The 14,847-nt window shown below is 37.5% G+C and overlaps 1 protein-coding gene across 1 annotated transcript in view; it reads left to right on the forward strand.

Moving 5' to 3' along the window:
- The first annotated feature begins 1,154 nt into the window (after positions 1-1,154).
- LOC139116457 (glycine receptor subunit alpha-4-like) overlaps positions 1,155-14,847 on the forward strand; it is a 54,665-nt gene continuing 40,972 nt past the window's right edge. The window contains exon 1 of the mRNA XM_070679083.1: positions 1,155-1,425. Coding sequence (XP_070535184.1) covers positions 1,340-1,425 — 86 coding nt within the window. The 5' untranslated portion in view covers positions 1,155-1,339. The remainder of the gene's footprint in view (positions 1,426-14,847) is intronic.

Genomic DNA, 14,847 nt, shown 5'->3' on the forward strand with positions numbered 1-14,847 from the left:
CCTATAATCTAAATATGCCCATATATGGTAAAAGGGGCGTTCCTTAGTATTCAAAATGCCCATGTGAGGGCGCTGTTTTTAAAAAGCGGCCATCCGCTTAAAATCTGTGATTGGTTAGATTTTCTCTTTTCATGGTAACTATCGCATAATTGGAACAGGTAACAGTATACCTTTAACGAGTCGGGCATTCAATCTACATCTAGTCTGGCTATTTGCCGTCGACAATATAGGTAATATAAAAGAAATCAAAATCTCGAAAATGAGTATATTATCTTAAGGTATTCCCTGAAGATGTCTCAATGCACATTAATATCGGCCTTGCAAACATACGTGCTGAATGGACATGCTGATCACCATGCATTCAGATATGATTTTTAAATGAATCAAGAAAGATTTTCTTTCTTTGCTCTTTTTTATATGTTTTCAACGAACAACACAAAAATGCATCGATGATAGCTTAATTTAGCTAACGTCATCCTGGGCTGTTTGTCTCGCAAGTATAAATTTAAAATGAAAGACATAAAAAAATCTCGCCTTCTGGGAATCGTTTCCTGTAAGTGTCGTACAAAGCTGTATACATGTAGGATAAATAAATTAAGGGCAAGAACTCTTGCACATCAGCGAAAGTGTAGTGTTTCATTATATATCAACACTGTTGGCCGCTGGAGCCGAGGAGTTAACTTATTTTGAAATAATTGATGATTTGTTACCGAATCAGAACATAAGGAAACAAAAGCTCTGAAGAAATTGACCACTCGTGTCCTTTTTATTATCTGATCAACTTATGTTCTACAGCGATCCATCTCACACCTGCTGAACGCTTTCCCGCCAAAAATAATTATCCGAGGAAATTACCTGAAGAAATTAGAAAGTAGTATCGAGTAACATCGTTTCCGCTTTCATTTTGCATACAATAACGCGGTGTTATGAATCTACTCGAGGTCGTTGAGCTGCGAGTTCAATTATTGCTATGAAAGTGTTGAAGTAACACGCACTCATAAAAAAACAGGCATGGCAAGATTCGTGCTAAATGCAATCCTGGACGAGTCGATTTTCACAGAGGGGGAGTGGTCGAGTTGGCCGAGTCAGCCCTTGCACTGAATTATGAATGAGTAATGAGGGTATATCTATTGGCTCTCCATCTATCATGTATAGGCGGCTATTAGGCTGGCAGTGTTCGAGACGATGTAATATCACTTCTCTAGGCAGCGTTTTATTGCAAGATTTACCAAACGCCTACCACAGAGACAGACTTGTGCTCAGTTTTGATGAGTGTGGAGGATACACACAGTATATCGGATCTATCATCGCTTCTTTGCCAGACATCATCAGCGACGCTATGTTTCATCTCGTTGAAGTCATGGTCGCCGTCACCCTACTGACGATGCCGACACGGGCTGATCACGATCGCCCACATGATATCACGTATGTACAAAGATCACAACTCGTTGAATTTTACAGTGGGCCTCTAGCTAAATTGAGATCGCAAAAGTCATCGAACTCAGAATTTTCTCGGTATATTCATCTTTTCTCGTAGACAGTCTGTGCTGTAGTCTCGGAATTCGTCAAATCTCTAACATTCTATTATACACAATCATTCAACATTGCCGCTCAAATACCTCAACACATATTTCTTTCACACGGTGTAGAGATCATTCCAATCTTTAAACCTGAGAGAGAGAGAGAGAGAGAGAGAGAGAGAGAGAGAGAGAGAGAGAGAGAGAGAGAGAGAGAGAGAGAGAGAGAGAGAGAGAGAGAGAGAGAGAGAGAGAGACTCGAGATGACAGTTAAGTCGGATTCAATAAGTCTGAACCGCAGTTCCCTTTCTTATAAAAACGGAGTTCGGAACAACATCACTTCACTTCACAATTTTTCTTTTATTCAATAACTTCTAATAATGATATACTCTACCTTAAGTTTCCTGTATTACGTCCAACGTAAACATGCGTAGTAAATAACAAAACCGTTTCTTTTTATGACTGTCGTTAAGTAGTGTTTAATACCAACGACTATGCATTGTGTCCTGCCGTCAGGCATAATTCAAGTTTGCAACATGTCATTATTATTCCCGTCACCGATAAAAATTGTCGGGCAGATCTCCAAGAGAAAAAATATTACTTCGCCGGCATTCTGTTAAAGAAACATGATGTCTGTTTTGTTCTTTAAAACTGATGTCCAATTACCCAGATAATCACCTGTGCGGTCAAGTGCTGCGCTGCTTGGCATTCTGAACGCAGAGAAGCCTCGGGGCGGGCTAGGCTTTGCTGTGAAATCGACAGAATGTCAAAGAGTTTAAAGATAACAATTCAGATATGATAACGGCCGTATCCAAATAATTACGTTCAAAAAGCCGCTCAACTGAGACGATACGGCAGAGAAAACCTGCAATGACGTAGGCATGGATCTATCCGATGTTTGAATCATACAGACGTGCATCAACGTGGGACAAAATTACCGCTTTCTTCGAAAACGTTCACGGAATTCCTAAAGGAAATGCCAGAAAAACCGCACAATCTAACCTTTCGTTTTCGACACAATAAGAGATTTGAGAATATCCCTTTTGTGGAATGACAACAAACTTTTACATGCGAATACACTGTTTTATCGCACAGAGTAATGAAAGTCCGTACATGTGATTGTAACTCCAAAACCAATCTTCCATATCTCCAAAGAAATCGATAATCATATTTCAGTAATGCAATACACATCATTAGGCAGATTTGAAATGTGAGTTGTTCATATTCTTCGACAGATAAAAACCGAATGGAAGATATGGTGCAGTGAAATTGATATCACTAATATGGTTTCATTGATTTATCATCTGCTTTATATATTTTATCAAAACCTGAGTATATACTTATAGGAATCCTGGACTCGCGTTCCAAAACTCTTTATATTTTTGTGCGCTAGGTAGAATTATAAATGACTGATGGAAAAATTTGAATCATTTTTTTCCCGGATAAGCTGATAATTTGGCTTTGAATAAAATGTCATATTCTTTGGAAAAAAGGTAGTCAACAGAAGAAGAAAATAGGAATTCAATCAGAGTACAGTCAGAGGAAGAAAATTCAACGAGGCCTTCAGAATGGAGCGCAATTTTCTGATATTAAGCCCTCCCCATACACACGACAAATGATTCGAACTATGCATCCCGCAATCTACCGCAATTTTCAGTGAAATTTGCTCAATCTTGCTTTTTTGTCAAGTTATGAATAATGATAATTGCCGGTGATCACGTGACAGAAATGGGCCGGGAGAAATCAGCGGGAAAGGTTGAGACGCTGTCATGAGAATATTCTGTATAGAACACCACCGCAAGCAAAGCGTGGTTTGTTTTCATCTCAACTGGGCGCTGATATAAATTCTCCCGTACGAGGCCTACTTTTTCACTTGACCTTCCTCAATTAGTAGACAAATGGATTAAAAAATAATATTTTGGCAATCGTATCATTATCACTTAAGCTATCTTGACTCAAAATAAAAAATAGTTTTTTAAAATTCTGAAGTGATACTTTCTAAATCAATCATCACAGCTGAGATTAAACAACGCTGATATCCAAAATTGTAAGATAAGAACTACTTTTTCCGGTTGTCCTGGCGATAGCAATCTAAAGCCATTGCCCCAGCCAATCTTGCGTGACGACGTTCTCTGTTTTTGAAATCTACAAGTATTCTCAATGGAGTTGGCGCAATTTCTTGATAGTGTTTCAAGATACGCAGAGATGAATTCTGTCGGTTTGGGCAGACGTCTCAGTGCCCGCGGGGAGCAGGTTTTCTGCGAAGATAAAGCAACAACAATAAATGGAAGTGCAGTTTGTATCTGGACTTCCCTTGTGTCATGATGTAACACTTTTGCGTTAGTTCATGCAAGTAAATCCCTGTCTCACGCTTCGATTCGTTTTGTTACTTTATTTCTATCCGAAGTTGTTCAATGCAAATCGTTTGGCTGCACAGGGGTGACGTAGCGTAAGGGAGCTTTCATTTCATCGGCGGGGGGGGGGGGGGAGAGGTGCGGCAGGAGGAAATCGGAGCATGTCCGTAGTTTGAAACGTCCGCCGAATTCCTATTTCTTAATATGGCTCCCTTTACCAAACTTGTTGAACATGACCCTCTCCTTTCCTGAATTTTACTGTAGCCTTGTAAATTCTTTCGATTTTGATACAAGTATGTTGTGCATGCAATTACCAGACATTAAGTTATTCCAGACACTAAGTTATTTTGATGGATTCTTTTGTGTGCTGGAGACATCAAACAATCCAACTTTAATACATTGTTTAATAATGATACCATGATTTCCAAGTTGTACACGATCTACCTGACTGTATTACTTAGAAAATGCCCATTTCAGTTGCAGCGTCGCTATCATTATCACTGTTGTAAGAGTCAATAGAGTCTGTATCACCATCACTGTCTAGAACATTAAAAACATCATCATCATCATCATCATCATCATCATCATCATCATCATCATCATCATCATCATCATCCGTTGCCTTGTGAACTGAGAGGTTATGTTGCTAGGCAACTTGGTGAAGCCAGGGATGAAAGATTAAGTGATGAGAGCCAGGGTACTATACTACCTCTGAGGTAGTCCAGTCAAGTGATGTTTCCTCACACTAACATTGTCACAAAGAGAGAATCAAAAGCTCATAAAACACTTATTGCAACTTACAATTCTCTCCTCAGTGTTAGGTCGGTGGGTAATTTATATTTCAGGTATTTTTATTTGTACACACATTGTTTTGATTTTTTAGAAGTAGAGATACTGTAACGATATTTTATTACTTTTGTATCAACTACAGCTTTGCATAAAGCAAAACATTCCTTGTTTAAGAGCCTGTTAATACAGATTTAGTGTGTATGCTCAGCTAGTATTTATTTTGCTTGCATTTACACTTTGAACGTAATTCAAGAATGGTTTACACATTGCAGGCTTTATCAAGAAGTGGAATTTTGAGTTGTAGTTCATACATAGATAAAACGTGCAAAAATGCCATTTTCACTAAACTTTATCATATATCTGACTCACTTCCTTTATGAATGTTGTTCTTAAGGGATAGTGATGACAATTTCAAATTAGTGAAAATGAAGTTCTTAGCTGTTTTACAAGTTGAAATGTTCCTTTCAGCTATTGGCAGTTCTCATTGCATTATGCACATTTCTGTTCTTTGTCACCGATGAATTAGGATTTAAGAAATTGTGTTCATTTTAAAAATGTAAAATGTGCAAATTTGACCCTGCCCCAACCCCGAAAGACTTTTCAGAATATGACCCCAATACCTCCAACCCACCCCTTCATAATAAATGATAGCGCCCTAAATGCAATCTTCACCGTTTAATAGAAAATTAAATAGTGCCTTCAAAGCATCATCAGGAAAGGTGATCTTTCGAATGCAATATTTTTGTTAGAAATGGTTAAGTTATTGATTATGAATTACGCCTGACATTTTTTTGAAGATTATTAGAATGGTTTATCGGTACAATATTCCGTCACGCGCGAAAATATTGAACACCGCCACACACTTCATAATTCTTTGTCCAACGTAACGATCATCGATGTCATAAAATGACAACTTCTTTAAATTGTGGCAATCAATGACACTTTATCTGTACTTTACCAGATCTAAATATGATGTCATGTGGAGGGAATGTACAAAGCTGTAAATATTTCAAAAGTGAATGGTATACTTTGTTAAGTATTCAAAGAACGGTATCGTATATAAATAATGCAACTGGCATGATGATTAGACACCCACAACTAATCCACCTAAAGCCAATCTTCCAGACGTCTCACATTTCAATGGCGAGACAAGCGCCCTTAATGATTTTAAATCAGACCGCTAGATGGAACACCCACCTGTATATACGTATGATGTGATTTTAGATTAATCGACTGATCCTGCATTCTATTTAATCGGCAACTTTAAGAGCATATATCACTAATCTTATTGAAATCACTCATTTTGTTTACTGACACCAACGAAAGTAGCGGTACCACCGTACTACAAAGCAGTCAATACGGCGAGACAGAAATGTCGTTTCGGAAGGACAAACGTACCAGCTCAGGTTATTGAAAATAATTGAACCGTTTCCTCGTGTATCCCCTTATTGAGGTTAATCACGTCTGCTGTGAGGTGAATTCTAACCATGTATACTTGATCTTTGCTCAAAAGCCTCAATACCATTTGTATAATATTGACGTCTCAACTTATTGCTGAAAAGCAATATTTTAAAATAATCCTTTATTGTGTAACAACTCCTAATCTGTTTTAGAAAATGAAGAATTGATTTCTTATTGCACGAAAACTATGGAGACAGAATTGATGTAATTTGGCAAATAGGAATAATTGATTATTATTTTAAATTTCTGATATTCCGATTAAAAATGTATTTGCCACCCACAGTCCCTTTTCCCTTGTCAACAGCTAGTCGCGACTGCTAATGACAATGCTAACAGTCATCATCATAAATACTGACGTAGTATTAGTATTAGTATAAGTAGAGGTAGTTGTAGCAGCAGCAGCAGCAGAAGCAATAATAGTCATCATCATCATCATCATCATCATCATTATCGTCGTTGTCGTCGTCATCATCATCATCATAATTATCATCATCATTATCATAATTAATCACCATCACCATTAACGACAACGTCAACAACAACAACAACAACAACAACAACAAAAACAAAAACAACAACAACAGCAACTACGACAATGTTATCATCATCATTATCATCGTCATCAGCATCGTCATCAGCATCATAAACAACAACAGCAACAACAACAACATAATTATTAATATCGTCATCATCATTTTGACGATAAAGAGGAACAACATCGCTAACAGCAATAGCAATAGAAATTCCTATTATTGTCAAAATGGAAAAGGCTTTTCTTTTCCCTCTGTTCTGCACTACCATTAAATAAGGCCATATATAATTATTATTGAATTATACTGAAAAACACAGTATTCTTTTCTGATCGACATCAGCTTGTGTGTGGACTTTTTTGTAACCTTTCAGGAAACAAACAAACACAACAAAACTGTCCGCTTTTGTAAGTATTGAGAGTGTAATTAGAGGATGAAGGTTCAAAGGGCAAGTCCGTTTCGAAAATGATGAATCTTCACAATCGTGAGCGTCACGACTTTTGACAGGTACACGTGGCTTTCAGAGAGCAGCGTCTTATATTTAATGTTTTGTTATGCAAAAATGTACGAAAGAATACCATTCGCGTAGTTATTGATGTTACTGCAGTATTTAAATTGCTCTTGTCGCAAATAGATTAAATTGCGCATATCAGTAGCTCGTTCATCATGCTAATTATTGCTTCTGACTGCCATTATAAGTATTCTTATAAAAGCTCTTGCCTCCTCGTTATTAATGTAGAACGAGCCTCGGGGGCAAATATTCATACTCTCTCATAATTTCTACAATTCTTTTCTGATCTACCACTTGTAGGGGCTCATTTTAAAGCACTTGGAGAAAGAAAAACTCTCACCGTCTTATTTTTTGAAAATCGTAAATTTTATTTTTACTCCATAGAGTTCACACAGGGATGGCGGCCAATTTGGATTTCAAATATGCTGAGTAATTTGTATCGTTAAATTCCAAACTTTGCAAGGTGACCCTTGATTTTTATTGTCAATTTGGTAGGACAATGGTTGAAAGTTTTATTTATGAGAGTTTTTAGCAAAAGTTAAAGTCTTTCACTTTCGAGGCGCATACTACCTCAATGTTCACAAATTCATGTTGATCTTGCTGATGTGTGCTTTTAAATACTATTGTTCCTTAATGCCTACTATCCTGGCGGAGAAAATTCCTTTCGTAATTCTGCTATTGTAAATCGGAAATGAGATATAAATTTTTTTTCCGGGACAACGACCAAGCTGTGACAGAAAAGAAAAATCGTAAACGTGTTTCTTTCTGATCTTACATGCACCAATGCCGGGCCGCCTTGTGCTAAACATCGTCACTGTTCATCTTCATGTGTGTTCTGTGGGTTGGATTTTAAGGGTCTACTTGCTGGCTCGTTCCGCTTCTTCTGTTATCAATTCGATTCTCCCATGGGAACAGTTGTAAACATCTCAGAAATATTAGTGTATAATTTACTCAGGTTGAATGGTCATGAAGGCTATGGCGTACATTTGTTTCCCCTTCGGTCTCTGAGTCGCCCTGGAACAGTTCTGTTTTACGAATTCAACCAGTAAATATGTCTATTTTTAACATTGTCAACCTTTTCTTTGCTAAGAAATCGAAAATTTCTCTCTTGCATTATTCGTCTTGGTGGAAGACGACACTAGAAGTGTCGTATACGCGGTTTCCCTAAAATGTGCGCACCCGTAGACGACTCATTTAAAATTTATCTAGTTTTCCGAGCTGTTATCGTGTCAAACTGTTGACTTGGTGGCGGGCTATTTTCGTGTATCATTCCATAATGAGGTATACCATAAAATCATTAATCAACGCTCAAGAGTCATTCTACATGAATTGTAACAAAATAAACCATTGACCCGAGCTTCGAAATTACGGTAGTAATCAATGCAACGAGCCTGAACTTCTGTTATTAGAATCTATTTATAGCATTAGTGCACTTAAGTCAAGATCATATTAATGGCAGTAATTAAAGCAACGCGACGCCGTGCAAAATGAAGATTTGGCACATGACCAGGCAATGAAACAGGACGTTTTGTAAAAAATACTTGGTAATACATTGAGTAGACTGTCCGAAGTTTAACGTGAATCTTTCTTTTGTTCATTTCTTGAATAAAGTTATAACTGTCTGTTTGTACAAGAATTACGCACATACATTGACAAAGGGTGTTTTTCCCTTTGTTACACTACGTAATGATTCAAAGTACACACCTGTTGTGTAAAATAATGGATTGATAGAATATTAAACAACACTCCAGGTGGATCGTCCAACGCTTTAATTGTCCTTCCATCACAGTTTAATTGCTGTTGTCTTTAAGTCATTCTGCAAACATGTCGATACAGAAATGCCATTATGCAAAACTTATCGTACAGAAATGTGAGTACGCATTGAATTAGAGATATTCGGTAAGATCCATATTTTGCAGCTGTCGGTGTAGACAATACAATGTGATACAAAGTGGTCTGAATTTTGCAGCTGTTAAATACGATACGATGCAAATTGGTCTTTAATATTCAAAACATGGATTTGCAGACTCGTCCACTGTCAATTATGGGATGGATAGAGTAAACATATCTGCCCTATGCTCGTGTTCTTTCATCGCTGTGGCGGGTATTCTAGAAAATCCATGTCTCAGTTTGTCAATGAAGAAGATGAATTGTGGCGGTTTGTTGATAATCGTTGCTGTAAGGCATTTCTTGTCTAGAAATTCGACCTCTCCCTACCACTTAAGACGTCTTTGTTTTGTCATTTTGTCTAAATATAAAACAAAATAATCTAGCCACACGATTTTTTTCCTGTCTCAACAAATTTGTGGAACCTCAAGGGTGTTACGTAAGGAAAAAGTGCAACAAATTTGATATTCACACAGTTTGGTAACCAATCGTCCTCGGTGAATTCAAATTTCAGATATTTAGTCTTGACATCTATGCCTTCAGGTCACTTCCTGGTAAATTTCTGATTATCTAAAATTTCCCGGTAATATGGGAAAATGAATTGAATCAAGAATCTGTTTTATTTATGCTGTGAATTTGGTCTTTGCTCATTTTAGAATGTACACACAACGGCCATCACTTGAAATGAACACGCAGCTACAACTGTCACTTCTAACCACTTAAATGAACATTAGCGATAATTGTTTTAATTATACTTACACGATCTTTGTTCAATAAACAAATACGTATTCTTTATCTTCTCTTTGAATGGTTCTGCTCTTGAATAAATAGGACTCGATATGTTCCACAGACTCAGTACGCCGAAAAGATCACGTGATGACGGCACACACAAACCCGGGTGTATACATGCGCGTATGGAAATACACGCATTTCTATACACTTTTGCGCACGTGGGTTTGTTTGTACCGTTGTCCACTCGAATTGCGGGTTTAGATCATTAAAATGCAAATCAATCTTCGACAAACACAAAAATTCTAGTCCTGCAGTTCTTGTTTTGACGGGAGAGATATCAGTGAACAATAACCTTATACAAGGCGTACAGGCAGACAGTGTAGTCAAGAAGAACACATGCATTGCAAGGTGTTTGGGAGTAGAATAAGAAGCAATATTTTGAAGGCAAAGAAAATAATTTACATTACATAAAAGTTACAGGTAAATGGGCTTCAACAAGTAACCTTATTAGTATGAAGCTAACGACACATTTCATTCGGAGGAAGTACTATTTTAGAAATCATTTAAACACGGTATGATTTTACGTGCTACATAACTCCTTTCTAAAGCATATCCACTCTAGCCTCAAAGGCATTCCGTCATATTGCGTATTATTAGCCACCTGTCAATGTTCTAATGTTCACGCCGAGGGCCACGTAAAAAGATGTCGCCCACACCGTACAGCGCAACTGACGTACAGTGAGTAATCATAGCCGACACGCTGCTTTCACCACATATGGCTACAGTTGATGTTTTCGCAGTCAAGCCATTTATATTCTTTAGAAAAATAGTTTAAAAACGTCAAGCGTATCCTATTAGTTATGTTGACTTTCTACAGTACCCCTTCCTAATATTATTTTATCGTTCTCATGGGAAGTTGTCGCTCTGCCCGAGGGACGAAACATTCTGTTACTGTCACATCACCACCAATCGCAGTCACGACAATGAAACAGTGTGATTACCTATCTAAAGTATACCCATGTCATGTGTGCATCAGTTTGTCACAGTATTTCATATAATTAACTGAGAGACTCCCCTCTCTTTATCTTAATTTTACGGAGGAGATAGCCACTTCCTCTCAGTCTCTCAGTCGTGGAATCCATCAAGAACATTGAGGCCCAGAACGTCATTCTATCGCTGAAGTCGAAGTCTTACCTTCTATCCTTGTTTTCTTTACCACGATTGTTTTTAATGAATGTAAATTAACGTAAGACTGCTACGGTAAGTCCTGAGGGGAAAGCATATACTTGTCACTGTATACGCCCATCTAATGAAATGTACACAGTGAGGCAAATATCGACGCGATCTCAATTGAGAATGTTTATGAACTACCGTCTTGTCAAGTGCTTTTTGATTTAAAAATCAAACTTGATTTTGAATATTTTTACGTATTTGAAGAGACTGTTATGACACGTCGTTCGATGCTTATATTGCAAGCTGACGACAATTCCTCGGGAAGAATATGTATTCTTTTGTATAATATTTGTTTAAGAAAATATTGAATGTGTTAAATGGAGGATCTGATAATTTTTTCATTAATTTCAATTGTGGTTAATTGCTCAAATGGAAATGTGAATAACAGCTGTGTAAAATGAGAAAATTCAGTATCTAATGTGCTAAATTAAAATGGAAGGACTGGTAATTATTTTCATTGATTTCTATCGCGGCGAATTTCTAAAAAAGGAAACATTTACGTCACATACAGCTGTGGCAATTGTTGAGAGGAAGTCACTTATTAGGGAATCACAAAACAAATGAAATCGCCATTGTTCTTGTTATTTACAAGGCCTCTGGGTGACCTATACATAAATACTGAGGTCACCACGGCTGCGTGATGATATCCTATACAATGCATAGGTTTGAAAACTTGAATTCGCGAAATCGAAATTGAGAATGAGAACTAAACTAATGTACCAGTGGCATTCCCTCAAGCTGTAGGACTTTTTTCAGTTAATGGTACAATTCTCTAAAGTGATCATTTCTGAAACTAAAATTCTCTAATTCATTTATTTTCTGCTTCGGCATGGACTTGTCTTGAAACCTGATGAGTAAATGAAGTTTTTACCCTCTTTTTTTTCGAGAAAGTCGAAAACTATGCAATTATATTAGTGTGTCAATCACGCTAGTGCGTTGTTCTAAGAGCTCAAACTTGTAAATGACACTGGTTCATGACTTTTAAAATGTCAAAATGGAAGCATAAAACGAACTTAAATGCTCGGTTTGGACGACTTTACCAATAACCCGCTATTACATTACACTTCAACGACTCTTATGCCATTTCATATTATATTAACCTCTATTAAAAAGAGATAACCCACGTAGTGCCCTCGTACCTGTAAATTGCGAGATAGATCCTCATTTATTGAATTGATCATGAAGATGCAATACTATCTAATGGCCCCGTACCTGAAATAAGTTTAATTGAGGGACTATACTTTGCGGAAGTACACTAAATGCTACCCCGAGGAGGGCTAGTGTTTGGGCTAGGGTTAGCTTTAGGCTGTTTGTTAATCAAAACCATTGTGCACATGATTATGATTAGGGAAAGGTTGAGGAAGACTTTCCACCGAATTGGTTTCCCTAAGGCGCAATTGGGTGTAGGACAGTCACTCCCCGTTGCACTTTCCTTAACCCTTTATCCTTCACTCTAGCACTAGCATCCACCCTTGCCTTAAAGGTATACTGTCACCTGTTGCAATTTTGCCACAGTTACCATGGAAAGAGAAAATCTATCCAATCATATGTTTTAAGCGGGTGGTCGCTTTTTAAAAACAGCGCCCTCACACGGGCATTTTGAATACCAAGGAATGCCCTTTTGACCATATATGGGCATATATGGGCATATTTAGATTACAGGTGACTGTATACCTTTAACAGTGGTTTGTACTGCCCATGTGATACACGCTATGGGGTTACTTCCTGATACCATGCAATGGTTCATAGAAAGTTAAGACTGGAAGCGCAGAAGATCAGTGTTCGAAATAACACCTGTCCGGCAGTCCGAGACTGGATGTTTTTCTGCCGGACTGGTAAAATAAAAAAGTTACCAGTCCGGCGGACAGGTTGACTTTAGCGTGGGGAGTCTTCTTTAAAACTATGTCTGCTCTTTTTCTCCGGGCTCCCATTCGAATTTCATGGCAAGACAGTTTTCTTTCCCGTAAATTCATCCTACTCAACAGCGCATAACAAAATACTTAGGCACATAAAAGTAATCGCAGTATCAGGACTGGTAAGTTTTTGGCAGGACAGGCAATTTTTTGAAGTTACCAGTCCTGGTGACTGGTTGATATTTTCAACGAATTTCGAACACTGCAGAAGATAGTTTCAGTATACCATCAAAGTGAATATCATATTTGTCGCCCAGACCACGGAGAAGACAAATTTTAAAGTTTGATGTCGTTTTCCTTTTATGGTAAATTATTGAAAATAAGGAATTATGTCATTTTTAAGTTTGGAAAATTATAAATAATAATAAGGAACATAATTTCCTTCCATTTCTTGAGGTGTATATTTTCCATTTCCTTTGAAAAATCCCAAATAAAGAACTCTTACAGTCTTTCGTCACCGGAATAATATGTTATCACTGTGTGTTTGCGTCTATTTTTTGATATCATACCTGAATGGTGCTGTTATATTCCGTGGCAACTTAGAAAATATCTACCCCTCAATAGTGAACATACACAGGGCAAAACAGTGGAAGCGTTTATGTTCATGTGGGATGCAACACATTCGAATAAGTTAATCTAAAGAATGTTTGTATTCACAGATACCTCTTAAAGAGTTAAGCTTTCCTTAGTAACGTTTGTCCATCACAATAGGAAGAGTATCTCATTGCTTGGCGTCTTTGTTACCTAAATATTAATTTCGACACTCTCAATTGTCTGTAATCTGATGATTACATGTTTTTTTCAGTCACTTTCATGCTTCGTAATTGCCTTTGAGGGATAATGAATGAAAGTCATTTTGATGAAAGGCAAATAATTTATTGACTTTCATGATCAGAGTGTTTGGCATACCTTCTTTATTGAAATTCTCGATGAGTTCAGTTTACTTCCCCTGGGATAGTCCGATGCGTCAAGCAGAGGCAAAATTGATCATTTATTTAATTTCAAACGTATCTCATTTATGTGGGAGTTCATGGTTCCCATGACACAGATACCGACTGTTGAGATAACCGACAGCGGTATTTGAACAGCTTAGAGGGATAGGTCGTCTCAGGTGAGGGAGTCTCCATACTTTCCCCTTCCGTTGAATCACAAAGGAACCTTTCTTCAGGTGGAAAACAACCGGAGGTCCTTCAGAAAAAAAAAGAGTTCTAAAGACACAAGAACACCTAGCAGGACGGTATTGTGTTGAACCATTCTGGCAAGAAGACAGAAAGCTGCGTCAGATTATTTGTTATCTTGTATCATGAAAAGCGTATATCATTATACAATGAGTCAAACAGATCAGGGTCGCCATCTTGAATAATCACCTGATGTTAACTCTGTGGACAGAACCGTATTCACCATGCAAGCCCTGTACATGTAGTCCCAGAGGTCATTACACTTTACATGAGTTCCCCTTGCTGTAAATGCTAACAGTAACATGGTATTTACTTTGACAGAGTGCCATAGAGGTGACCATCATGAGTCAAACACTCTCTGCGACGATGATAAGAGGAATTGAACGATACAATAACAATAGTTTCTCGTGCACACACATTAGTATCTAGAAAATGATGATCTCTTCAGGTGACAAGCAATATTAATGGCTTTTAAGAAACAGAAAACAATGTGAACTCATCGATTCATGGATTGAAAGTAAGCTTTAGAATTAGAGTAAACATAAACAATTTGACGACTTTATAATGAAATAACTGAAAAGGCAAGCAGCCATCTTAAAATTCATCATGATGAAATTTACAATGTCCTCGGAAAATGGAAGTTAAAAGTTGTAGTATTATCCTTAGTATCATTTACGATCTACCAGTCCAATGAAATGCGACCGTTTCTCTGACACATACAAATTTGGGATCTCCAGTTAAG

Source organism: Ptychodera flava, chromosome 17, assembly GCF_041260155.1.
Source record: "Ptychodera flava strain L36383 chromosome 17, AS_Pfla_20210202, whole genome shotgun sequence".
NCBI classification, from domain to species: Eukaryota; Metazoa; Hemichordata; class Enteropneusta; family Ptychoderidae; genus Ptychodera; species Ptychodera flava.